Source organism: Crocodylus siamensis, chromosome 11 (assembly GCF_052110815.1).
Source record: "Crocodylus siamensis isolate JL-2025a chromosome 11, ASM5211081v1, whole genome shotgun sequence".
Taxonomy (NCBI): domain Eukaryota; kingdom Metazoa; phylum Chordata; order Crocodylia; family Crocodylidae; genus Crocodylus; species Crocodylus siamensis.
In genome coordinates, this window is record NC_143405.1 from 47,785,779 (window position 1) to 47,813,238 (window position 27,460).

The window sequence follows — 27,460 nt, forward strand, 5'->3', positions numbered from 1 at the left end:
CCTCCAGAGTATTAACTACTCCCCCCAGCTTGGTGTCATCTGCAGACTTACTGAGGGTGCACTCTATACCATCTTCCAGGTCACTGATGAAGATATTGAACAAAACTGGTCCAAGGAACGACCCCTGGGGCACTCCACTTGATACTAGCTGCCAACTAGACATCAAGCCATTGCCTACTCTCCTCTGAGCCCAATGATCCAGCCCATTTCCTATCCACCTTACAGTCCCTTCATCCAACCTGTACTTCCTCAGCTTGCCTGCAAGAATGTTGTGGGAGACCATATGAAAAGCCTTGCTAAAGTCAAAGTATACCACATCCACTGGCCTCCCTGAATCCACAGAGCATCCATGTGCTCTGCAATCACATTGGCCAACTCCCTCAGCACCCTCAGGTGCATCCCATCCTTTTTGGGTATGCAAAGCCACCAACTCTTAGGAATGGTATAAAAATAAGTATTTGTGAAGCACCTCGTCACTACAGCAGTGAATGGCACAGCAAGCTCCACAAACTAAATGATTCTGCATTCTCAGCTATTTGAATAGGGTGCAGTCAGTAGGACCTGGAGCCATGCAAGTCTCTATGGTAGAAGGCATCAAGCAGAGATCAGCCATCCTGGCTCTGTGAATACAAGCTGCTGAGCTGGATGCAGTACACCTGTATTACCACAGTGCTGCACGCAGGCTAATAGGTTCTGCTTTTCAAGAAAGCTTCGTGGTCAACACACAGAAGCACAATAATGTGGCAATGTTGCAATTCCTGGGTCAGCATGACATGTTTCAGGCTTTTGCTACTTTGGCAATATAGCTGTACCCACGTGGAATAATGGGGATAAAACAAAAATGATGAACAACTAGCACTATCCAACCTCTGCATTGATTTTTTTTTCTTTACCGAAAAGGTGTGATGTTATTGAAGGCTGTGTCATAATGCACATGCAAAACAGGGGTTAATTAACTTTGCTTTGGCAAATTCTTGATTCTGGGTTTTCTTAACTTCTGAGTGCCTGACTTGGCAATCCTTGCATTCTTTTAATGCAGGGTTTTTTTTAACCTAATATTATTTAGATTGAGGCAATGCCTAAAATATACTCATTCCTTTCCAAATGCAGAAGAAACACATTCCCTGCTCCCAAAGAAATGCATACAAAGTAGAAGCAATATAAACAGTATGAGCACGGACACTAACACCAACAAAGCCCATAATTAAAACTGGGTTTGAGGCTGAGGACATGTGTGTCTGCACTGGGAGGAATTAACAGACTTTTGTTCACCTGGGGAGAAGGGTTCAGCGTGTGCTGCTCTTCAGCACCACCTAACGGTTGGTCCTGGAGCAACGACATGTTTACCGCAGACCACCCATCTTGCTAACTCCAAACCGAGTGCAATGACTGCAACTGGTATTCAGGGTGAGTAGAGAAAAGAGACTAGATTTACACAAGGTGACCTAGGACCACCAGTGGGAGGAAATCTCCAGACTGGTTAACTCTGCCTTGTGAGAAGGCAATCTTGTCAAATGCTTTTCTTGGGAGTGGATGACACAAGGTTGTCAGGAATTCCTTTCATGCAGAAATAAAAAGGGGCTGGTTTCATTTGATTCCTTATACATATTCAAAAACATGCATCTCCATTTGAAGGAAGAGCAGCCAGCCTGGCAGAACTCATACCCCAATAGTTTACCTGTGACCTTGTCAGAGAGTCTAAAAAGGAGCTCAGGTGTTAGCCCTTTGTTCAGAAGCACAGACAAGCATTCAGTAAATCATATATGTCACCAGGTACCATACATTTCCACTCTCAGTTTTGAGTCATTCATATAACAGCAGGGTTTTAAATGCATGTTCTAATGACAATCTGATACTGGAATAGTAGACCTGGTGTCTCCCAAAGCCTGGCTATGCACTTCAGCTTGCACTGATCACCTGGCTGCCTATCAAGTTCTTTAACAAAAAAAATCAATGCATTTCTCTTCCAGGCTCTAGGTCAGCAGTTCTCAAACTTTTTAGACTCAAGGCACTCCTTCTTAGACTCGAGGTACCCTTAAAAAATGCCAGGTCTTTGCTAGCAGTTGCTTTTTGACTATGAAAAAATAATAGAACAATTCCTCTGTCGCAGAGGAAGCAGAAAAACCACAACAGGTCAGACTGTTTCTGATGCTCTGGATTCCTATTTGCAATCTTTGGGTTTATCTTGTGAATCCTTTAGGTGCTTACAAAGTGAATAGTGCTAATATTGCACAGCACTGCGGGGCACTCTTAAAAGATCTCATAGCACCACAGACTTGAGAATCACTGCTCTAAGTTCAGAAAGAGGCTACTGCACTTCAGCCATCACTTTCGAGAGGCAAGATCATCCGACATCCTCCCCCAAAGGAAGGAGCATCAGTTAATAAATTAACAGTTAATCAACTTCTGTGTTCAATCAAGAGAAATGTGCATAAATCTTGGCTTTGGCTCAGGTAAGAACAGGTCTCCAATATCCGGAGATATTTGGCTGTGCAAAGGTCAGTTTAGGCTTAAGAGGTACCAACTATTACAAGGTAGGCTAGAATCCTTGTGGGCAACTTCTCCATATAAATGCAATCCAGACTTCCAGCTCCTACATGGTCAACATGACTTTTATATTGCTACACAGTCTAATCCGCTCAAGAGAGGATCATAAAGGGAAGTGATGCTTCCCTGGCAACAATCCTCTCCCAGCCTCTGTCCATACTACATTAGCCAACTTCCACAAAGAGGAAAGAAGGAGATTTATGCTTGAAGTACCCCTTAAGGATTTTAGGTTTTGTTTGTTTTAGAGGGTTAGGGAAGAGAAACTGTGAAAGAATAAGCAGAGCTAATCTCCAGCTTTTAAGTAAAATGCAACTACACACATTTTCTTTGCCCTTGGGCTTTTGTGTTCTCCTTTCAACTAAAATCCTACTCAGCCTCACCTGATACTGACAGGGATGGCAATTCACTGGGCCCTCACAGCCAGCACTTTTTTATTTTCTATTAATAAAGGGCAGCCAGAATGGGAAGGCATGGACATAAAGAGTGCCTATAATACCATTTGGCCTAAGAGGGGAAGATTATCCTATTTTACTACAACACAACTACAGGATTTTAAGTGGCAGGATCCCCATGAAAACTGAGTGTGGACTGGTAAGTGACTCTTTACACACTGTATATGTTCTTAGCCTGATGTAGGAAACTCCACTCCTGCTAATGTCGTCAGAGGCTGATCTTTCTGCCCTGTGGATTATAATGACACCCTTGCCATCTATTATCAAAAGCTAATATTTCAAAGCTAGTTGTTTAAAAATTACCTAATCACCAATACAACGGATTGCAAACAGTCCACAGGTGCCAGCTATATAATGGTGTGCAGGAGTGGGGAGATTTCTGAAAGGCAGTTCAGGATTGTTCAAGTAAGCAGAGCTAGGTTTACTCTTGGGATCTTGGAACAATGTGTACGGTTCATAGCCTATTTTTCCATTAGTATTTTTCTACCTTTGCATAACTCCAGTCCATCTAGGATTCTACAACTGCTCGCTCCCTTCCCCTCGTCTCCTAAGGCAGAATGCCAAACAACTGATCTGAGTCCAATTTTCAAACCCACATTATTTAAGTGGAAATGAAATTACATAGAACAGGGTTGCTCAGCCATAGTTCTCACTCGCATCAGTGACTTACTCCATTAGAGGGTATTTTCTAACTCAACATGAGGTCCATGAAATGAATGAGATATATGGTACATTTGGTGTCAGAGATGGGAGCAGAAGTTCCATAGTGGGAAGATGGAATTCTTCTGGTACAAGAGACAAGGACAAATCGGTATTAAGACTCCTGCAACATCTAGTTTTACAGACATAAGGTCTCTGATGTCTAGACAAAGAGCAACAGCTAGGCCTTACCATTCTTCCACAGCCTAATACAGCAGTTTCCCATACAACACTCTAAAAACATAAGAACTGCCATTTACTGGGTCAGACCATCTTCCCGGGACAAAGTGGCAGAGTGGGTGCTAAAAAAGGGATCATGAAAAGGGTATGACCAGGGTTTTTTCCATTGTTGCTCTCCCATTTGCAGCCTCCAGGACTTGGGATCTATGAAATTCTGATTTAGAGGCTGTACCTCTGACTCCCATGCTCAATAGCTACTGATGCACCTTTCCTGTAAGAATGCGTCCATTCCTTTTTTTGAATCTGGCTAAACTGTCGGCTTCCACAGCACCTTGTGGCAATGAGTGCCACACTTCAATAACACCCGGCATGAAAAAGAACTTCCTTTTGTTAGTTTTAAAATTACTACCTATTAGTTTAATTTTGTGACCCCAAGTTCTTGTATTCAGAAAGGTAGTAAATACTAAATCCCTATTCACTTTCTCATCGCCATTTAGTATTTTGTAAACCCTTATGTTTTTCCTCAAGTATCTCTTTTCTAAACTGAATAGGCCTAGCCTACTTAGTCTCTCCTCATATGACAGCCTCTCCATACCATTAATTATCCTTGTTGCTCTTCTCTGTACTTTCTCTAGTTCTTCTATATCCTTTTTGAGATGTGGAGACCAAAACTAGAAACATTATTTAAGATGTGGATGTGCCATGAATTTACATAAGGGGCATAATGATACTTTGTTTTGTTTACAGTTCCCTTCTTAATCATTCCTAACATTTTCTTTATCTTTTTGATGGCTGCTGAGAACTGAGCTGATGTTTTTAGCTAACTGTCCACAATGACGCCCACATATTTTCCCTGTGTGGTAACAACTAACGTAGAGCCCATCATAGTGTGGGTATAGTTTGGTCTATTTTTGCCCATATGCATCACTTTATACTTATCTACGTGGAATTTCATCTACCATTTAGTTGCCTATTTGCTCAGTCGTGCCAGATCCTGCTGAAGTTCTCACAGTCCACCCTGGTCTTTACCACTTTGAATAATGGTGTCATTTTCAAATCTGGCCACCTTGCTGCTCACCCCCTTTTACAGATAATTTGTGAGTATGTTAAACAGCACCAGTCTGTTTAATTCTTTCCATCCCAAAAACTGGCCATTTATACTCAGTCTTTTTAAGCCAATTTCTAAACCAGAAATTGACCATCTGCAATAGGAATTCAGCCATCTTTAACTTGGCTTCTTCAGGAACCTAAGATAATGCCATCAGGTCCTGGTGATTTGCTACTGTTTAGTTTATCAATTTCTTCTATGAGCAAGTTTTGTCCTCTCAGTTAAAGGGTGTGCACAGGCCAGCACACCACAAAGTGGATGCAAGTTAAACCTATAATTTCATCATCACCTGTGATGGTTAAACCCTGCTTGAAATGTGGTAGTACTATCTCTTAGAAAAGAAAAGATAAAAGAAAGGTGCACCTGTGAAACAGGGCATACTCCCAAGCTACTCTGTTTCTGTCTCCAGCTTAGAAAAGGGTAACACAACACCCTGGATTGGTACAATACAAATGGGAAAGGACTGGATTTCCATTTGCTCATTTGTGTCTTCCTATGAAAAGTAGGCATTTCATATATTCAAATGCACCTGACTCGGAGGAGCGTGTTGAACTGTCATGAATTTGTTGGACATGCACTGCTTCTTTCATAGTGAAAAAGAACGTAGCTTTTCAACTATGCTCATGTAGAGCAATTTCTACTGTAGTGAGCTCAAAAAAAGAAGGAAAAAAACTGCAGTCAAACATGCCTCAGTGCAACAGAAAAGACAAATCCTTGCCTAACAACCAGCTGATTAAGGCTGAGTCAGAGAAACAAGAATGAACATGACTGAGATAGTAAGAGTGTGCAAATTAGATTAAAAGAGCCACCAATTTTACGACTGTTAAATGCACTACAATCATTTCCAGAACTGATAGCATGCACACATTGACAGCAAATCTATTGATGCATGAGCTGAGCCATGCCAACTCAGGTCAGGAGTTCTCAAACTATCTACTTAGATGAGAGACCTCCAAGGAAAAGTCACAATGCTGAAAAGAGTTAATGAAGTGGTTCACAGGAACTTTCCTTCAAGTTGCTTATTGGTGCTATGCGCACTGTTGAAATCACCAGAGAAAAGGACCACAAGGCCATTAAAGATTTGAGGGCATTTTGTTAGACTAAGACACTCTACTATATATTTGGAACTTCCCTACATTTGATCTTGGGTTTAAAAAGGATATAGTATTTTTTTTTTACTTTCTTTATTACCTTTCCCTAAATATAGTGTAGCATTTCTGTCCCCTGTCAGAACAGCTGCCATGTGTCACCTTCTTAAGAAAACACTCTTCAGTACAAATTCACACACACTTCCTGTCCTACAAAATACTTTGGGGAAAATTTCAGTTTTTGGTTTACTCTTGAGAACCTTACAGAGTGTATCTTACAGAAAAGCACCATATCTGCCACAGCTTTTAAATACTTGCATGACATACAGGACAACAGTCTGGAAACATGACTGTTCACTAACAAGCTCCACAACATCACCTACTGTTAAAGAACCATATTTACTTCCTGCACAATCCATCCTGCAAAATAACAAATCCGTCAGCAAGTGCATCTTTTTTTTCCCCTCAAGATGCCTTCACATATAGTCTACAGGTGGAGGGAGGGTTAGTTTGTCAACTGGGAGGAAAAATTGCTTTGATATAATAAGCAAAATCAGCGAGAAAAAAAGAAAGATCTTTTCCCTATGTCCCACAACACTGTTGGGTTTTTTTTCCCTTTCAGAGGCACGTGCAACTATTTGGTCTGTTCTGCCAGAGGACTGGAAGAGGGCCAACGTGGTTCCCATATTCAAAAAAGGGAAGGAGGAGGACCCGGGGAACTATAAGCCAGTTAGTCTTAGCTCGATCCTGGGTAAATTGTTTGAGAGAATTATCCTGGCACATATCCACGAGGGGCCAGCAGGGGAGATTATGCTTAGGGGCAACCAACACAGGTTCATTAGTGGCAGGTCCTGTCAGACCAAACTGGTAGCCTTCTATGACCAGGTCACCAAATCCTTAGATGCAGGGGTAGCAGTGGACATAGTCTTTCTGGAGTTTAGGAAGGCCTTCTACACTGTCTCTCACCCCATTCTCATTAAAAAACTGGGAGACTGTGGTGTCGACACCTACACAGTCAAATGAGTCGCCAACTGGCTGGAGGGCCATACCCAGAGAGTGGTGGTGGACGGGTCACTTTCGACCTGGAGGGACGTGGGCAGTGGGGTCCCCCAGGGCTTGGTCCTCGGGCCTGCACTGTTCAACATCTTCATCAGTGACTTGGACAAGGGGGTAAAAAGCACCCTGTTCCAATTTGCTGATGACACTAAGATGTGGGGGGACGTGGGCACATTAGAAGGAAGGAATAGGCTGCAATAGGACCTAAACAGGTTACAGGGGTGGGCAGACAAGAATAGGATGGGATTCAACACTGACAAGTGCAAGGTGCTGCACCTGGGGAGGAAGACCAGCACCATACCTACAGGCTGGGGAACTCCCTTCTCATCAGTGCAGGGGAAGAAAAGGATCTTGGAGTCATCATCGATGCCATGATGAACATGGGCCAGCAGTGTGGGGATGCAGTCAGAAAAGCCAACCACACCTTGTCATGCATTCACAGACGCATCTCAAGCAGGTCCAGGGAGGTGATCCTCCCCCTCTAAGCGACTATGGTGAGGCCGCAGCTGGAGTACTGCATCCAGTTCTGGGCGCCGCACTTCAAGAGGGATGTGGACAACATGGAGAAGGTCCAGAGGAGGACCACCCACATGATCAGGGGACAGCAGGGCAGGCCCTACGAGGAGAGGCTATGGGACCTGAACCTGTTCAGCCTCCACAAGAGAAGGCTGAGGGGGCATCTAATGGCCTATTACAAACTAGTCAGGGGGGGACCAGCAGGCATTGGGGAAGTCCTTGTTCCCCTGAGCACTGCCAGGAGTGACTAGAAATAACAGTCACAAGCTGGCAGAGGGTAAATTCAGATTAGACATCAGGAGGTACTATTTCACATCAGGGTGGCCAGGATCTGGAACCAACTTACAAGCGAAGTGGTGCTGGCTCCCACCCTGGGGATCTTTAGGACAAGGCTAGACAACACCTTGCTCAGGTCGTTTGACCCAGTGCTCTGTCTTGCCATGGCAGGGGGTCCAACTTGATGATCTGCTCAGGTCCCTTTCAGCCCTACAAACTATGAAACTATGAAACATAGGAGTAAACCAGAAATAGAATGTCTTCATCTGCAGAGGTGATTCCACAGTCTAATAAATCCTTGCAAAGTACCTTCCCTGAGAGTCTAACTACATTTTCCCTTGCTCCATTTCAAACAATTACATTTAGCCCTGGTTCCTTGCACCACTAGAAATGAATCTTCGCCATTATGCTCTTCAAATACTTGTAGGTAATTGTGCCTCCCACTTAAATATTGTTTAGCCAAGTTACATGCATCTCTTTTAATCTTCTTTGCCTTGTAAATCAATCCTTCCAACTTCTTAATCATTTTTTGATGCACTTTTCTGAATGCCTTCCAGTTTGCTCACATCTTTCTGGGACAGAGAAACTCAAAATTACATATCGTACTCTAAGTGGAGTCTTACCTAGAGGAAGAAAAATCAATCCTCTGTACTTGTATAACAATATTAATCCATAGATCCTAGTAGGTGATTATTATTTCCATTTTACAGAGGGGGGGGGAAACTGAGGCACAAAGAAGGGCAGTGTCTGGGCCACCATTTCACACATGCAGTGGCAGACTCAGAAATAGAAGATGCACCCTACTTCTCCCAGTTCCAAGATGTCCCACATCTTACGTATAGAGTCAATCTAGTAAACCCTAACTACCCCACCTCTCTCAATCTTTAACCCTACAGTAGAGCTGTTTAAAAATGTATCCTTGAAAACAACAAAAACTACCCCCAAACTGTCATACAATTAACTACCTAACTAATATATACGTTCTTGAAGTTCAAATTGGCTTGAAATAATCTGTTATACACATCATGTTGAAGCAGTTTTCAATTTGCTGATTTGTCTCTCCAGATGTCATTGTTAAAGAATCCTCAAAAAACTAAAGTAGTTCAAAAAGGTTAAAACTATATCTTCATGGAAGGCATCTACAGGGGATAGAATATATGTAAGAATATATACAAGGGAAACAAGGCTAGAAGTTGTGGGGGAGAGGAAAGAAGACTCTGACCTGTTAAATTTAATAAAAATTAAAAAAAACCCTTAAAAAAACCCACAAACAGGATGCAGACACATTAAAAAAGAAACACTGACCTAACAATGGAATGTGAACTGTAGTTGACTTAAACAGCATCATATCCATTAGCCCTCCCCCCATGCAGAAATCTTAGTAACTCTTAAAGGACCAGAGTTATGTAAAAGCATCAAATCTTGCATTTATTTTCTAATAAACATGGTTTTTTTTTTCCAGATCTTAAAAGTTTGCCTTGCTCTTTTGGGTCACAAAGCTGAAGAAAAAGCAAGTAACTATTCTGTGTTCTTTTACAAAGATACTAAAGCCTAATGTGATCTGCCCACACAGCCACAATGGAAGTAACAGAGAGGTTTCTCTACACTGTAGACTGATCAGATGATGTCAGCAAGATTAGACTGTGAGCACCTTGGAGTAGAGATTATTTCTTCCTATGTTCAGAACTGAGAACTTTGTTAATACACCATAAAATTCCTACCCTTCCAATCTGGCTACAGAAGCGGGGAGAAAAGGCTAGCCCATCAGAGGTCCAGTTGCTAATCTCCTAAAAGAGGGCAGAGGGGACATCTAGGCTCTCATCCTGTTCCACAGGGGACCCAGTTCTTTCATACGAATTTGACCAAAAAAGTAACCACCATTGTTCGATTGCCTTTTTTAGATCATAAATACTTTGGGGCAGGGACAGTCTTCTGTTCCCACACAGCCTGTCAGTGATCTCCAGTCCACACTGAGTGTTGGGAAGCACAACATTAATATAAATAATCAACACTTGTTCCATGATAAACAGTCACCAAGTTCCCAACACCATCAGCCTTTTCACCAAGGAGGTCAAGTACTGGACTCATTCTTCTCATCCAAAAGCAGGTTGTCTGAGCCAGGCATAGGAGAAGTATTTTTCAAGAATATTTTACTCTGCTTTTCATCCAGAGCTCTTAACCACAAAATCCCTTCACATGTTCTTTCATCTCCTATGAAGAGTGAACTATTTTTGTCAGCACTGAGATTATTTGCTTCAAGTAGTGTTTCAGATCCAGAAAAGGGAAAAATAAATGCATTGGCCCCCATGGTCAATAAGTTTTTAAAGTCTACTGTGCCTGCCACCTGTAGTCCCAGCCTCATCCGTATAATAGGCCATCTGCTGGCTAAACATAAATGGTGTCCACGTTCAATATATTTCCACAGCTAGAACAAATTGGGAACCTTTTTTGTCTAATCACCCACTTTATCAGGGGAGCCAAAGGAAAGAGCCCCTCATGAGCTAAACTAACAGCAGCTACACTGAACAAGGCCTTAGTACAGGGGCAGGCAAAATATGGCCCACCGGCTGGATTCGGCCCACCAGGCAGCTTCATCTGGCCAATAGGTGCCCAACAATTAATTGTACCCAACCCAGCCCGCACTCTTCATTCCCACCCTCCTGCGTGGGAGGGTCCCGGCTCTGGCCTCAGCCAGCATGCACAGCTTCCAGGAGAGGCCTCTGCTGCCATTGCTGCAGCTGCCGGGGGAACTTCTTGGCTTCCCTGGCCTCCAACAGCTCCTCTTTGTGCCTGCTGCAGCGCTTGCTCTGGGCACCAGATAGGGAAGCTGCAGCTGGGCAGCAAAGAGCAGAGTCAGACCAGACCACCTCTATTGCATGGGACTTGCATGCAGCTCTGGGAACTCATGCCCCACCCAGGGAAAGGCCTGCACAATGGAGCCACCTGCCTTCCCTGCTCCCTGCCTCCACATGCAGCTCATGGGGCTCTGCTGGGAAGCAGTGTCACTTCCAGCAGAGTCCCGTGAGCTCTGGTGGCACGAAGCGGGAAAGACAGCCGGCTCCATCGTGCGGGGCTTCCCCAACAGTGGCATGTTGCACATGAGCCCTGTGTAACATTGGCGCGCCAGCCTGGCTCCCCTCCTTGCCACCACATGCAGGTCCTGGAACTGGCTGGAGCTGTGCGTCACAGAGTGGCTGTGCCTGCGTGAGCTATGAGCACCCCAAGGGCCCACTGCCTGCTACAGCTACCATCAGCTGGGCAGGGCATGTGGGGGGGTCCCTACACCCCCCACCCTGCCTCACACCCCACAAACCCCACACACACTGACACCGTCCACCTCCCCCCAACCCTCCCACATGTACACACACCCACACCCTCAACATACCCTACACCCCCCCACACAGCCACACTTTCTCACACCCCACCATAAACACACCCTCGCCCCCCCAACCCCCACCCATACACAATATACAAGAGTAGGACTATTTAACCTATTATGAATTTACCTCTATACACACTACACAAACACAAATCAAGATAAAAATATTTTTTGAAATAAAATTAGAATATGTTATAGCAGATGTTTGACTTCTAGTATATGACTGGATTTTTTCCTGTCCCAAGATGGCAAACCCTCTCCCCTCACAAAAGGAGTACTGCTGAGGACAAGGGGAAGGATTTCTGGTGGCAAAGTTCAGGGGTTAGGGGCGGGACTTCCAAGCCCAATATGGCAACTAGGAAGCAGGGTACCTACCTGTCAAGGGGCGGGGCTACCCTTGCAGCCCTTAACAGCTTACTGAAACTCATTAATCTGCCCTCCAGCCAAAATAATTGCCCACCCCTGTCTTACCATATGTAGAATAGGATGCTGAATAATTTTGAGTAAGGGACTCGGGAGTCAAGAGACTACTTTTTTTTCTCCTGCAACAACTGTCAATCACTTGCAATGTCTTGGTGCAAAATTACTTCATTTCCTGCCTGAGTTTCCCCATTTGTATTACAGAGGTAAGAATACCTACTTCACTGGGAGAAGTATTACTGGTAATGTCTTCACCTTCAATTTGATCTTTCAGTTGAAGGTAATAGAAATGTAAAGTACTATTCTTGTTTTTATTTTAAATGCAAAATTTATTATTGTCATTCTGACCCATAACAATGTCTGTCATTGTGCTAAGAATCTAGTATTACCCAATGAAAGGAGAAAAAGAACAATGCTAATGTTAAATAAACAGTAATAAAGCATACTTCCCACTAGCCAAAGTCCTACTAATTAAGAAGGCAGGGAAATTTTTGCTATGATTCACCAAAGACAAAAACTATTGAGCCATATAATGCAACAAAACCAGAAGATACAACAGCAGTTACAGATGATCCAGTGAAATTCAAGATCCGTACAATCAAGTCATCAAAATGCTTGCAGTTCCTGTTTCAACGTAGAGGGTCATAAGGGTAGGAATTACAGCAGTAGTACTACAACACAACAATAGCGTGTGGAGCGAAGTGAAAGAAAGGTATGCATAGCTATAAGTAAAAATGAATGCATCTTTGTTTTAATTCCATTTCACTGACCTTGAAAACTGCATAGCTATAGCAAGAAGAGGTCTCCAAAAAACCCACCCAAAATATAGCAGGCCTTCCATGGACAACATAGTGGAAGGGATTTTAAAACATGCATTTCGTTATTGTACCCCATAGGGGTCTATTATGTAATAGCCACCCACACTTAATTACAGGAGGTACAATCCACTGGGGTGAAAAAACTCTAATCAATTAACAAACCCAGTATGCAATAGCTGGTAGTGGTGCACTGATGGATTGGTCCAATATCAAATCGGTACCGTTATAAAGAAAATAGTCTATATCGGATATTGGCCCGATGGGGCCAATAACTTGGCTGATAAATGCCCATGCTGCATGCAGCCGCAGCGCAGCACAGAGTAGAACCAGCAGCATGGAGAGCTACCTCGAACTGGTAAGTTGGAGAGGGAAGGGAACAGGTGCGGGGGGTAGATCAATGCCCCCTGCCGTGAGGGAGGGGTAGGCTCTGCCCAGCCAGGGCAGGGTGGGGAGGCACAGGCCGGAACCACGGCTGGTGGGGTGGGGGCTGCTTGCACCCCAGGAGGACAGGGGCAAGGGGGCGTCAACCCCAAGATCTGCGTGGTGTGAGGCAGGCTGCAGCTATGGGGTGGAGCCAAAGCCAGAGCCGGTGATGAGTGGGGCTTTTCTTGCTGAGGGCTGGGCTCAGAGAGCACTCCAGTGGTGCTGGGAGGAGGCTGCAGCCACCCTAAAAGTTTGCTGCAGCTCCACACCCAGCCTTGTGCTGCTGCCTGGTGCAGCCCTGGCTTTTCCCAGCACTTTGGTGGAGGTGGGGTGTTCAGCTGGGGCTGTGCCGGGTGGCAGCGCAGGGCTGAGAACAGAGCAGTGGCAAAATCTGGGATGGCTGCAGCCTCCTCCCTGCACTGCTGGAGCCCACTCCGAGCCCAGCCCCCACTGAGAACAGCCCCGGCGCAGCACCAGCTCCAGCTCCAGCTCCATACTGCAGCTGCCGCCCACCCTGCGTCGTGAAGATCCATTGGCTCACGCCCACCCCCTCCCCCCATCCCACTCCCCTCCCCAGCTGGGTAGCGCCAGCACCTGCCCCTGTCCCCTCCCTCACCATGGGGAGAATTGATCTGCCCCGCCATGCCTCTCCCACCATACTGGACTTACCACCTGATGGTAGCTGTATCAGATCAGTATCAGCCAATATGCCTCCTTAAATATTGGCTATCAGTATCGGCCCCCAAAAACTCTGTTCGTGCACCCCTAGTAATTGGTTGTATTTGTGAAAACTACAGGTAAAGTTTGCCTCTGCATTACTGAGAGATCCTCTATGCTTTACATACACCAGGACGGACTAAAAAGATGAGTGCTTACCTGGGATTCGGATTTTAAATTTACCACTCTGCCCAAAGCCACCCTCTATTATGCCATCCTCTCCTGTAGATAGCTTGACTTTCAGTCCCACAAAAATCTGGATGTTGGTTTCCTTTTTAAACAGCGAACGACCGATCACACTGTAATCATCTATCACCTGCAAAAGAAAGGCACACATGTGAGTCTAGCTTGTTTGACAAGGAAAAAGAACATAGATAAAACATGCTGTGGTTTGGTGCACTACAAAAAACTTACATCAGCATGAATCTGGGAAGGCCATTTGGCTTACAAGTTGCATATTCTCATCTATAACACTATGTATTACTACATATTCCAAGCAAGCTGAGGACTCGTTACCAGGACCTGCTGAGTTCTAATCCTAGTTTTAACCTAAAAGTGCAAAGGAATTTGAGTAAATCATTTAATATATCTGTGCTTCAGACTCCCTGTTATAAAACAGGGAGAATACCCACATGCCCCTCAGAAACGTACTCTGAGGATTAATTACTTATAAACTGTTAAAAGCATTGAAATCTCTCCATGAAAGGTGAAAGAGAACCCAGAAATAAAAGCATTTATTCCATCACTTACCCTACGCACCAGAAAACATTATCACTTAGACAGAGACTCTACTTTCTCAGCATCAATTCTGCACTCACCCCACTGGGGTTTCAATCAAACAGGTGGATAGAATTACTCAGTTACCCGTTAAAAATTCTTCTCAACATGCACACAGATTTGTTAAACCAAAACTCTCAGAACTGCTGTACAGAATTTTTAATTTCAAGGTCTATAACACAGTGGGAAGAACCATTCGAAGGCTGGATTCTTAATTAAGCGATCAGGCACGAGAGGCAGCAAGCTTGGTGGGCAAGGTAAGATAAACAACCCTCCCTAAGGCATTACAAAGCACAAGGTGCAGCCAAGTGAGCCTAATCCCCAAGGTGTGAATATCTTTGTATGCTGCTAACCCCTTGTGTTACTGTACCTCGCTGCATTAACAAGTGCCTTTGGTTGTGGGAAGAAATAAAGAGAGTACTGCTTTGTTTCTTCATTGCTACAGAAACTCAACTAGATTCAGCAACTATTTCTTCACTGAACCTTAAAAGTAATTTCATTCCAACTGGGTGTTTCAGAGAGAGATCAGATCTACATAAAAAACATAGCTTGAAGGACTCAACTTATTCTGGATGCTCTCTCTGTTCATAATTTAATGATCCCCTGCATTATGGTTGTGGTGGCAAGAAGCCTCCACAGGCTTTTAAAGGGGATGGGACAGACCCCACAGACCCAAGCCCCACAAACAGACCCCCCACCGTGGAAACTTACCTCTGGGAGCACAGCCGGGGCAGGAGCCACGGCCACGACTGCACAAGCTGGTGTTATGCCGGCTGTTTAATCAGCTGTTCCCAGGGCGGGGAAGAGCTAAACCAATCATGGCGGCCAGAGCCGCTGCCGCGGGAAGATTTAAAAGCCCCACTGGAACCCAGCAGGGGGAGAGAGAGGGAGCATGCTGGCGTGGAGCACACCAGGTGTGGTGAGGCTCCAGTGCAGAAACAGGAGAGTTGCAGCCGGCTCAATGCCGGCATCTAGAGCTGGCGGAGCAAAGTCTCTGGGCAAGGCAGACAGAGAGAAGCCAGTTCACCCCCTTGCTTTCTCTCTGTCTAGCTGCCTACATTACGGCAGACCATTAGAGGCATCCCACCCAGAGGCGGCAAGGAAGATGCCAGCAAGCGAGTATCTCACTCACCAGCACTCAAAGCTAAAGCGCTGTCATGACAGCCGAGCTAGTGCACCAGTACCCAGGCCAATGTTCGTCCCCTGGAGAGAGGGGTCTACAGGATGCAGCAGAACCACACAGGCTGCACCATCAGTTGGTGAGTGGGCAGGGTGTAGGGGAGGCAGAGCCCCACGGAACAGCGCATCAAGACTGTGAGTACCACTGTCCCTGGGGTCCCCAGGAAGAGGATCTCCACTGAACCCCTCCTTTCATTCATTAACACCAAATCGTAGCAGGCGAGTTGAGGGGAGGGGCCCCACGTAAGATGGATGGTAAGGCACTCGACGTACCCCCACCTTAGGCGCCCCGTCTTCTTGATGGCCCATTATTTGCAAACTGATTGTTTCCTAGAGACTTCTCTTCCATGGACATGGACATACTCAGAGACTACTGAGAGATCATAAGCTTCCATGTTCTTTTTCTTGTTTTTTTTTCCAATGGGGGGCAGAGGTTAATACGCATCTCTCTATTTTAATTCTTAATGTTTCTTAATACTCCACAAACTAAGTCTGCAATTGTTCAAACCTCAGCAAGATCAAAATAATTTCCAGCCCCAGGGAAAAAATCCACAATTCTTCACTACTGTAACCCTCAGTCTGAAATGGAATATAAAAGCACTGGATCACAGTAGTGTAGTAAAATATTAGTTAAAAAGGTTCATTCAAAGGTGATCATCAGGGTGGATTTTATTTAAATCAAATAGATTTAAAGCATGACTTAATCATGATTTAAATCACTGGTCAGTAAGCCTCGATTTAATCATTGTTTTCTACAAAGAATGCATTCTTGTTGTTTAATATAACCTTAATACATATTTTTCACAACTCAGAGATAGCTGTAGGTTTCATTTTTAGAAGTTACACACTATACATTTTAAAGGAGTGATTTATTTTGATATTTTTTCAAGTTAATTTTTCAGCTATATCAGAAAATTGAATTATGATTTGGTTATTTCATTCACCAAAGCTAATTGAAGCAGATACTTGTGAAGTCATTGGGAGGTAAACTACCTCCAATTCAGTAGATTAATCATGAATATTTGGGGGCTATTTTTGCCACGTTGTATTAGGAGGACATCAAATGAATGTTGCAACCATATGTTATTAGCTTGGGGCTTTTTCACTTTCTTCTATATTTCTTCTCATCTTTGATCTCTCTTACGGCTTGCAAACCTGCTGCCTTTATAGGTTTTCCCTTCTACAATTTCATTCCCTCACTAGATTTCAAATCAATGGAGAAGTTATACTCAGAAATGTATCCCTCAAGACTTCTGGAATATTGTGCTCAAAATGTTTCTTTTTTGTTTCTACTGCCCCTCCCTCCTTGCATCTATCTCCAGACGACTCCTTGCCCAGATCTACTCCATCCCCACCAATCCTCTATACATTTAACTTCTTGAAACGTTGTACTTTAAACAGAGGTAAAGGCTTGATTTTGTGTACACAAACTTGCACAGACAATAAGGCTAATGGGTACGTAATCAGATCTGTTATCTCATCTCCATATACTGCTGTTAAAAAGGATGTGATCTCTGGAGACACAAACCTACAGTTTGAGAACTGAAACTAAGCATCACAGAGATGCTTAAAGGGCTCTTCTAGACTGAGCACTAAGTCCCATTGGGTATCGTGGTTTTCTTTAATCTACTAATCTATAGAGAAGCCTCTGGGAACTCCATAAGATTGAGGCCCTAATACAGTCCATGGCCTGTTGTGACCTATTTATACAACTTTTCTAAAAAGGTTACATGACTGTATTGTCTCAAGTAGTATATAATTAGAAGTTATAATCCCTATTCCATGATGATATCCTTTGAGCTTTAACATATCTTAAATTAAAACTATCTTTATATACGTTGGTTAGCACTACTGAAGAAAGAGACTTGGGGGTCATCATTGACCACAAGATGAACATGAGCCTGTAATGCGATACTGCGGCTAGTAAAGCAACCAAAATGCTGGCGTGCATCCATAGATGCTTCTCGAGCAAATCCCGGGACGTCATTCTCCCCTTGTACTCAGCCTTGGTGAGGCTGCAGCTGGAGTACTGCGTCCAGTTTTGGGCTCCACAATTCAAAAAGGATGTGGAGAAGCTGGAGAGAGTCCAGAGGAGAGCCACGCGCATGATCAGAGGTCAGGAAAACAGATCTTACGATGACAGGCTGAGAGCCATGGGACTCTTTAGCCTGGCAAAGCACAGGCTCAGGGGTGATCTGATGGCCACCTATAAGTTTATCAGGGGTGACCACCAGGATCTGGGGGAACGTCTGTTCACCAGAGCGCATCAAGGGATGACGAGGTCGAACGGTCACAAACTCCTGCAAGACCGTTTCAGGCTGGACATAAGGAAGAATTTCTTTACTGTCCAAGCCCCCAAGGTCTGGAACAGCCTGCCGTCGGAGGTGGTTCAAGCACCTACATTGAACACCTTCAAGAGTAAATTGGATGCTTATCTTGCTGGGATCCTATGACCCCAGCTGACTTCCTGCCCTTTGGGCAGGGGGCTGGACTCGATGATCTCCCGAGCCCTAACGTCTATGAAATCTATATGGGTTTATTTTTTAAAGCATCTTAAAAAATAAGAGATACAATTAAATAAAAAAAAATCTGCTTTAAATAAAAATGTCTGATTTCTTATATATATATATATATATATATATATATATATATATATTCAAAAATCATTGATTTTTATCCACCCTGGTGATCATAATTAAGGTCTCTAGTTGCTTCACAGTCTTGGATTTTGAATACAGAAAATCTGTCTCATGCCCAGATATGGAGGCCTCCATATACCACCTGTAGTTGCCTTCAAAGAGAAAGGAAAGACTGCTTTTAAACACTTGATGACTGAATTGTGCTGAGTGGTTCAAAGATATCTTTAATTTAATTAACTGAATTATCATGTGAACATTATGTTAGCTTGGTTCAGTTTTGCCTCACTGGCAAGGCTGTCAGAGCAACTCCGAGTAATGTCGGTCTCGGAACAAGTGTTAGATGCACCACGTACAGGTTCTGTTTGAGTGAACTCAGTGATAACCTATATATGTATACCAGAAAGAATCACTCACCATTTTCAGTGCTCAGCACTCATTTAAAGGCAATTTTCATGAAATATACTTATCCTTTAAAAGTAAATCTAGACTTCTTGCTAGCATTTGAGAAAAGATAAGTTTGCAAGTTTGGATTGTGAGACCAAAAGCATTGTAGGGAAAGGACTCTATCGGTATGCCCTTTAAAGAGCTGAGCAATATTTTGTAATAAAACTGCCACTCTTCTGGTTATCAATAAAACTTGGCAGAAAACTTGGCAGACAGCCAATCTTTCATCAGATGTTCCCAAAAGCACTTTATAAAAGTGAGTACCACAACATGTCTGCACAACAGGGAAGTCATATCCTCATTTTACAAACATGGTAATTTAGGTATAGCTGGGATCAAGTGGCAGAGTTTGGACTAGAACCCTAATGCCCCAGTTTAGTCCGTCACACTAACCATTAGACTGAGATCACGAGAAACCAACCTTCTATCCATTTATCCTTGAAGAAGACGGACTTAAAAGAAGATGCCCTCGAGAGAGAGCGTGAAAAGACAGCTGATCGGTCTGTGCAGTAAAATATGTGCATTTGGAGAAAGGAGCAGTCTTTTTTCTAAACTTGAATATTTTTTGTAAACAATAAAAAAAAATTAAGTCTTCACTTTAGCTTGCTTTTCCGTTTAAGAAACTACAGAAGTGCATGTTCTCTCCCACTGAAACTCAACACTTCCAATTACTTTACCAGCAATTTAGCTCCAATCACTGGACTTCACGTTAATCCCCTTCGAGTTCTCAGAACATCTACTATGGCAATCACTTTGCCTATTAGCTGAATAGCCTTTTGGGAGATCTTGCTACTTCTCTCTTTTTTTGTTAAAAAATATTATTAACTTAAAAAGCCAAATGACACAAAGACAGTAAGAGATATGTAGCCTGTTCTGAAGCAGCAGCAAGGGGCCTACCAATGAGGGCAGACTAATTTTATTAACTTCAGGGAAACTTCAAAAAGCTTTAGGGCTTTAATGCCAGACAGAGACGACCCCAAAAGTCAGTTTAAGTGCTGCATAAACAAAGGATTAGGGTACGAAAAAGCTGAAGGCTCCTTGCATTTCTTGTTTATATTGTCATATGACCTAGTGGGAGTTGGAGAGGGGTGCCCCTCCAACTTTAATCCCCCATGGTGTACAGTGGCGTTTCAGTTCACTGACCTACATTACGATAATATTTTTTTAAATTTATGGGCAGAAGTGCAGCATCAAACTCACTTAAGGACTTTAAAAAAAGGAAAAGAAAAGGAAAAAAAAAAAAAAAAGGTGGGGGGAACCAGAACAGAAACGTTTCTGGCTGGTGTATTCTGCCTCTCTCACTTAGGTTAGAGCAGCAGCTTAGAAAGGGATTTTGAGTTCAAAGGGAATGTCTGTGTTACTCTTGTTTTATGGCTTAGACCAAGAGGACACAATAGCTTCGGTTTTATGAAATATCCCCTCCCATCTGGCTTTTGTGTTTGCAGGAAAAAAGTAAACATACTTTATTGCCATAGGTGAAGTATGCGTGCCTCACAAACACACACACACACACACGCTTTCTCTAATACTGAGACATCAACAGTAAACCAAAAACCCGAAATCCCCTTGATTTGAATAACACTTACATTACGGTATTATGTTTGCAACAGTGGGACTAATGTGTGTGCTGGCATTCACTGCAAACCTATCGCGTAACTCCAAGGAAAAATAATTGCAGGACTCCTCTCAAGAGGGGAATTACATTAGCAACTATACTGTCAAGCCTGTCGAATCACCCTCTATTTTAGGGTGACACGAACAAATTCACTGTAACCTTAAAACATTAAACCTTAAAACCACAAACCTCAAGAACTCTCTTTAGGCACGCTTGGAGGACAGAAACAAGCCATGCTGTTACTCCACCCAAAGAAATGTGGGGTGCTGGACAGAAAGAACTGCAGAAAGAACAAAGGGAACTGGAAGGAGAAATGAGGATAATGGGAGGAAAAGATGGGAACGAGAAAGTGAAAACACTGAGGTTAAACACAGAGAAGGAGAAAGGTATTTTCTTTTCTGATTTAGCCTGAGATAATGAAGCTTTAAAGTAGAAATAAATGGGGGGAAAATAAAGGTTAAACATGAAGAAACAGAAAATGAGTCTGAGAGTTACAGAGCAAGACTGAAGACAGACTACTGAGATATTAAGAGAATGGATCATGACAGGTGAAAAGAGAAAGGAGAAACAAAACAGTACGTAAGGGACACTAAAAGCAGACAGAGTTCTCATTACAGTACATTTGCTATTTTATAGGAAGCTTGCTTTATACACCATTTAATCTCGTTTAGTAAGTCAGGTTTGTCTAGAAAAAAAATTCAGAGCATCTTCCCAAGCCTCTGTCTCAGAGGGGATGGAAATGATGCTCCAGATCCCCATCCTTTTCCCTTTTAAAACATCAACACACACAGAAACTGCAGGAAATCATTCCTGCACTGGTCATAGGATGGGGTGGGTGAAATACATCCTTCCATTTTGCCAGCTCCGGGGCCTATGTTTTTGCCTCAAGACAACGGTTCTGATTTTTGATTTGTTATTATGAACTGGAAAGACTCAGTAAAAAGGGGCAATGACTCAGCAAGGTCTTTTCCTCAGAAGTGAACATTTTGAAAAAGGACACAAAAATAAGTTTACCGAAGCAAAAAAGGAAATAAAGCTCTCAGCTTGGGATTCACCTCATGCCAAAAGCTTTTAGTTTGGAGCCCAGTCTTCATAGACCACTGCCTTCCAAACAGAAACTTAATATTTCTTCCTTTGTGCACTTGGTCAAGAGGGGAAACTTAGGATATAGTTACCCCTTGCAGTGCCCTTGTACCCTGTCATGATTTTAGGGAAGAAAGGATTGTGTGTTCAGACACTAAGAAACGTGACATCCTGGGAAAGCAGGGTTGGACCTCATGAGGTCTAGTCCAGCCCCCTGCTCAAGGCAGGATCATCCCTGACTCAACCATCTCAAGTCAAGCATCCGTCTAACCTGCTATTAAAAATGTCTGAGGATGGAGATTCTGCACCTTCTCTAGTAGCCTGCTCCAAAGCCTGGCCACCCTCAGAAAGTCCTTTCTAATCTCCAACCCAACATACCTCTGTTGCAGCGTGAGGCCATTGTTCCCAGTCCTGTCCCCTACAGCCACAGAGGAAAGTCTATCTCCATCCTCTTTATGAATCTCCCTTTGGGTATGTGAAGACTGAAATCAAATACTCACTTCACTCTTCTGTTCTCCAGAATAAATAAGCCTTGTTCTTTCAGATCACCAACACAACCTTAATTCTAGTTCACTGAACATGCCCCGTGACAGTGCTCACAAGATCACAGAACCCCTGTTGTATTAAGTGAACGTGATGGAGGCCCAGACAAGTGGAGTTAAATGTTGCACCGACAACTGTAAATCTGGCATTTCAAGTGCTTGATTTTGCAACCTAAATAATTGTTTTTCTTTCACACAAATAAAATGGTGCAATGGTTGTTTTGCTGACAAACCAATTAGCCTCGTAGATGACTCTTACACAACCTCAGAAAAATCAAAACCAGCTGCCTATACACTTGGAAGATGCAAAAGTATGCCCGTATTTAAAATTTAATAATATAAAAGCCAACTGTAGGTGTTACTCAAACCTTGAGTAATTCTATTGCCCAGTCATCTGGAGTCAGTAATTTCTGTCATCTCTATTAAGCGCATACAATATCAGTTTTCCTAAAAGAATGTGAGCAGATGTTGTGCCTGGACTGCTAAACATTTTATGACAATTTTGGCAAGACTGTGTGAATCCATGTTCTGTATGTGTCACTCGGGATCACTGCCATCGTTTTCTTCCTTGGCATTGATCAGACATGGACTTTCAATGTACGTTACCTCTACTCTCCTGTCCAAAACCAGAAAAAAAGCCAATAAGTAAGAGCGCCTTTTAGATGTCTATGTCTACTTTCCTGTACATTTCACTCAAAGAACAAACCCTGCACTTTTATTCACTTGATTGGCTTTACCTCTGCATTATTACTGTATTTAGCATACCACTAGCAACCAAGCAGAACCAAACAAACTCATGTTCAGACTTCAAAGCAGCTGAAACATTAATTGTGGCGTCTACATGTTTACACTGGATGGAGTGACATCCACCAGTTTCTCCAAGAAGAGTCACACAAGGTTCTGCAGATGGCTCAGGTCATTGCCAAAGCCTGCAGATATCACCCACCCACAGTGATCACTATACAGTTTGTTCTTGTAACTCGCTCTGTTTGTACCCAACCTTCATGCCATATTAGTCACCTAGATTTAGTCTCCTGAAAGCGTCACTGCTAGACTGATGCGCTCATTGGCCTATGAACCAATTGGTCAACTACACTGCAATAGAAAAATACTGCATGATGGGAATTAGCTGCATGATAGATTCTTAATTACAAATATAACTTGCTTGAAAGCAGGTATCCCCAAAGATTTTGCTTTTTATCCATCCTGGCAGCACCACTGCTTGCAAGCAAAAGATAATTCATAAGGTAATTCAAATAATTCAGCAGATAATTCATAATTCTAAAAGAAGAAAATCCTTGATGGGGATTAGTGCTCTGATCCCATATAGAATACTGTGGATGATCACGGATTTATCATTCGCTTCTGGTCACTAGCAAGTCACCAGGACAACAATCCTCTATGTCCAATGCATTGACAGGACTCCAGGAATTGCTCGTTCTGGTGGTGAGGAGAAGAGATCCAGAACAGATATCACTGAAAATGGTATCATGTGAGTGTACTCTCTTACCATATTCCATTCATCCTAAACCAAAATACTCCAGTACCTGCTTTCCATACTACCCAATGGCATCTCCAAACAAAGTCAAATATTCCAGTACCCTGAACATCAGGTCTGAGTGAGCAGCAGTAACTGTTTCCCCTATTCACTCGCACATAAGTTCATTCTTCTTCCTTTACATTCATTTCTTTGTACATCAGCAGGCTGCCTGTAGAAACAAGTAGCTAAAGTACTGTAAAACTTGAAATAGCCACTGGCAATTACATTACATGAGGCACTTTGTATGAAACAATAATCACAAAGTTTAAATTAGAACGCTGCTATTTGCTTGATGTTTTAGTTTTAAAACATCAGGTCAAGGACACAAATTCCTTATAGAAGACACTTTGTCATCTCATATATTATACCATGTCAGTGATCAGTGAACGGTGGGTGCATACATCTTTTGACCTTTTCCCAGGCTTTGTACTAGTTACCCATCTCTACAACATCTGACAGTCTCTCCTTGGAAAAGCCAGGAGGAGATGCTAAATGAGGGATGAATGAAGGAACCTTTCAGAAACTCACGTCTCATTTTAAGGACATGTCTGCATCCTTTTTGTCTACTCAGAAAATTAGAATATGTTGTGTGGGCTCCGGTGTGGCTGCTTTGTATCACTACTGCTTTGCAGGGGGGAGCTGTTAGGAAATGGCATGCTTCTCTTCCAACCAGACCCCCAACAAGAGACTCCGCATTTTTGGTGGAGTTCTGACAATACTTTTATCTTCTGCTCCACTTTCATTCTTAAGGCCCACAGGCACAATGCTTGAGTTGGGAATGTTTTTCAACACATCCACACTCAAACATCCAGAAAAAGCTGTGAAGCAACCAGGGGCTTCCGGAGGCTGACTATGCTACCTAGATGATGCCCTAGGCCCCCAGCAACATGAACATGCTAATGAAGGCCACTAGCTGTAAATCAGTCCAGTGCAAGCCTGGCACAGACTCAGATAACCCTGGGATCTTCCACTACTACAAATGTTGAAGGCAGGGCTGCAAGAAGTCAATGCAGCAAGTCTAAAGGACATGCACAGTCAAGATCAAGCTCAGAGAGTATAGGAAATGAACACTAAAGAAAATGAACTCTTCTTCTGAATTTTTACCTACAAAGCTACCATGAAGTAAGATAGGGTAGAAATCTACAGCCAGCATCTGCTTGTTTTCACCCTGCAGTAAATGCAAGGTAGCTCATCCTCTCAACCACACTGCGTTCACCTTGATGTAAGAGTGCGCACTTGGGAATAACCAATTTGCTATAAATTTGCAACCTAGTTTACCTCATGGCATCTTGCTTGTTTAGCTACATCTGTATAACCATTCAGCAGATTGAGAGTCTGTTTAAGGAAGGCAAGTCCACTCTCATCCTATAGCGCGTGATATTATGGCTACTCTAGGCAACAAATCTCCGGTGAGGTACATGTTTATTCTGTCTAAACAAGTCTGAAACAGGAAGAGGTGTAGTTCTCCTTTGCAAGTGAGGGGGGAAAAAATCCTCTACCTTCTATTTCCAACACAGAATTACTGATTTATGAGCATCCTCCAACAATGGGCGCAGCAGCCACCCCAGGATACATCCTGCTTGGGCACACATTTTCAGAACAGGCGGCATATCTGAGTTCTGCAGGAAACCACAATGCGCCTCTACTGTTCACCTTTCACTTGAAACTCTGCAGTGGGCTCCTGCATCCACAAAAGCCAAAGGACAAGTACAGCAACAACTGTAAGAGCTTTATCCCAAGAGTGAGGAACTGCTTTCATGCATCAGACTGGAATTAGACCAGAATGCCATTTAGAGGGCAAAATCTTAATAGAAAAGTATTCCAGCACAGGGGCTCATTGCACAGCTTGTCAGTCTCGCCATGTCATGGTTATCACAGCAAGCCAAAAGCTGTCAGCAAAACTGACAAACCACTAGTCAAACTGCCTTGCTATAATCTCAGTAGTCAAATGGGAATCTGTTGGGTTCTCGTCTTGGTTCTGTCATTGACACACTGGGTGAGGCAGAGCAAAACATGTTATCTGACTATCCCTCCATTTCCTCATATGCAAAACAAGTTTACTACCTCCCTAACTTGCAAAAGGGTTGCAAGGATGAATGCAAGCCTTCTTCCTCATGTTGAAAGCCATGCAGATGGCTACGAGAAAAGGGGCTGGCACCACAAGTATCAAGTCTCTGAAAATGGTCGCTGCCAGGGGTGTGCGAAACAGGATGTATTCGATTCGGATTCGGCCTGAATTGGGGACAGTGATTCGATTCATTGATTCAAATGGGCACCTCGAGGTACCAGGCACGGCTCATGAACGATGGTGAGGTGGATGAAGCGTCTCACAGGAGTGTGGGGGGACCCCCCGTGTGCTCAGCAGTGAACCCAGAAGTGGACTAGAAGTACTTCTGGTCCATTTCAGGGTCCGCCACTGCGTGGCTGGGGGGCCCCCCGGTTCCCCACCCGGCTCAGCGATTGGCTGCAGGGGAACCCCTGGTGCCTCCCCAGACCCAGGAGGCACCAGTCACCGAGCCAGGGGAGATGCGGGGGTCCCCCCTGCGCACTCCCTGGCAGAACCAGAAGTGGACCAGAAATCCCGCTGTGCTCCTGTGGGATTCATAGATGCTCCATTTAAAGCTGTGTCTATGTCCGAATCACCAAAACTTTCTGAATCTCTCCGAATCAATTCGGAGCATTCAGATTTGATTTGGAGAGATTAAAGGGTCTCCTGATTCAATTCAGAGAGTTGGCTGCCGAATCAAATCAGCGACCGAATCTTTGCACAGCCCTAGTCACTGCCTGTTTTGACGCTTCAATGATATCTGGCTCAGGGGACTGGTTGTTTGATCCTACCAAGTAAATCCTTGCTCGTGCATAATATTCTATTTGCTTCTGGTTACCACTGGGTTGTGAAAAGTATAGAATCAGATACAAAGGTAAAAATCCCTTCTCAAGATAGCACTGAAAGCAATGTTTCATCCCCTGCTTCTTCATTACAGTTCCTGCATCTCCTCCTACACCAGTGCCATTGGTATGAGATGCAGTATTTATTACCATAACTCACTTTTGCTGCTGCGGTTGTCAGCCCAGCTCCTTTCCCTGCTGGAGTTGTCTCTGTCTGAAAGTACCGCCTGGGAGCTAAAAATCATGTGCCAACAGAAAACCCTCCAGCAGAAGAGTCATCATCAGGGATCTGGGTTTTCTGTTTGCCATGGGGCTGCAGGTTGGGAGTGAGGGGCACTGGCAGGGCCAAGGGGCTGCAGGTCAGGAGTGAGGGGCACAAGCAGGGCCCGGGGTGTGGAGGGCTGTGGGTTGGGTGGGAGTGAGGGGCATTGATAGGGCTAAGGGGCTGCAGGTTGGGAGTGAGGGGCAGGGCTGGGGTGGCTTGAGAGTGAGGGGCAATGCATGGGCAGGAACCAGGCATATCAAGGCTGCTCAGCACTACAAAGCAGGAGGGAACACAGCCGCAGCTGGAACCGTATCCTGGTGAACAAAGGGGGCAGAGGGAGCTCTGATTTTCTATGATTAAAAAAATCCAAAACCAAATGCCAAAAGATATAGGTGTTTAAAATGATTTCATTATAAATGATCGAGGCATTGGTAGGCTCCCAAACTGCTTTAAAATTGTAAACATATCAATAAAACATTGTGTTCAATTGACACCTAGGTAGTTGTGTTTCATTTTAACTGTGGAAAAACACAGATTTTGAGGTTTTTATCAGAGGATTTGGGACTTTTAAAGAGAGAAAACCAAGATCCCTGGTCATCAGCCATCCTTGCAAATGATCCTGAAGGAAAAGGACACTGCTGACAGCAACTGAGAAAACTTCCTTCACAACAGGTCTCCCATCTCTTGGACTTTCTGGCAGGAGAAAGCTGCACTCTTGTATTTGAGTCATTTCTAAACTATTAAACTCAAACAGGTACAAAACTCCGTGTGGGTTCACTCAGCTCAGATAGAAAATAGCTTATTATGG

General features: G+C 43.7%; 1 protein-coding gene across 2 annotated transcripts in view; it reads right to left on the reverse strand.

The window, feature by feature from the left end:
* The window catches only part of EEFSEC (eukaryotic elongation factor, selenocysteine-tRNA specific), a 196,191-nt gene that overhangs the window by 53,286 nt on the left and 115,445 nt on the right, over positions 1-27,460 (reverse strand). For both annotated transcript variants that reach the window (XM_090022508.1, XM_090022509.1), the window contains exon 6: positions 13,839-13,995. In XM_090022508.1, the coding sequence (XP_089878634.1) occupies positions 13,839-13,995 (157 nt within the window). The remainder of the gene's footprint in view (positions 1-13,838; positions 13,996-27,460) is intronic.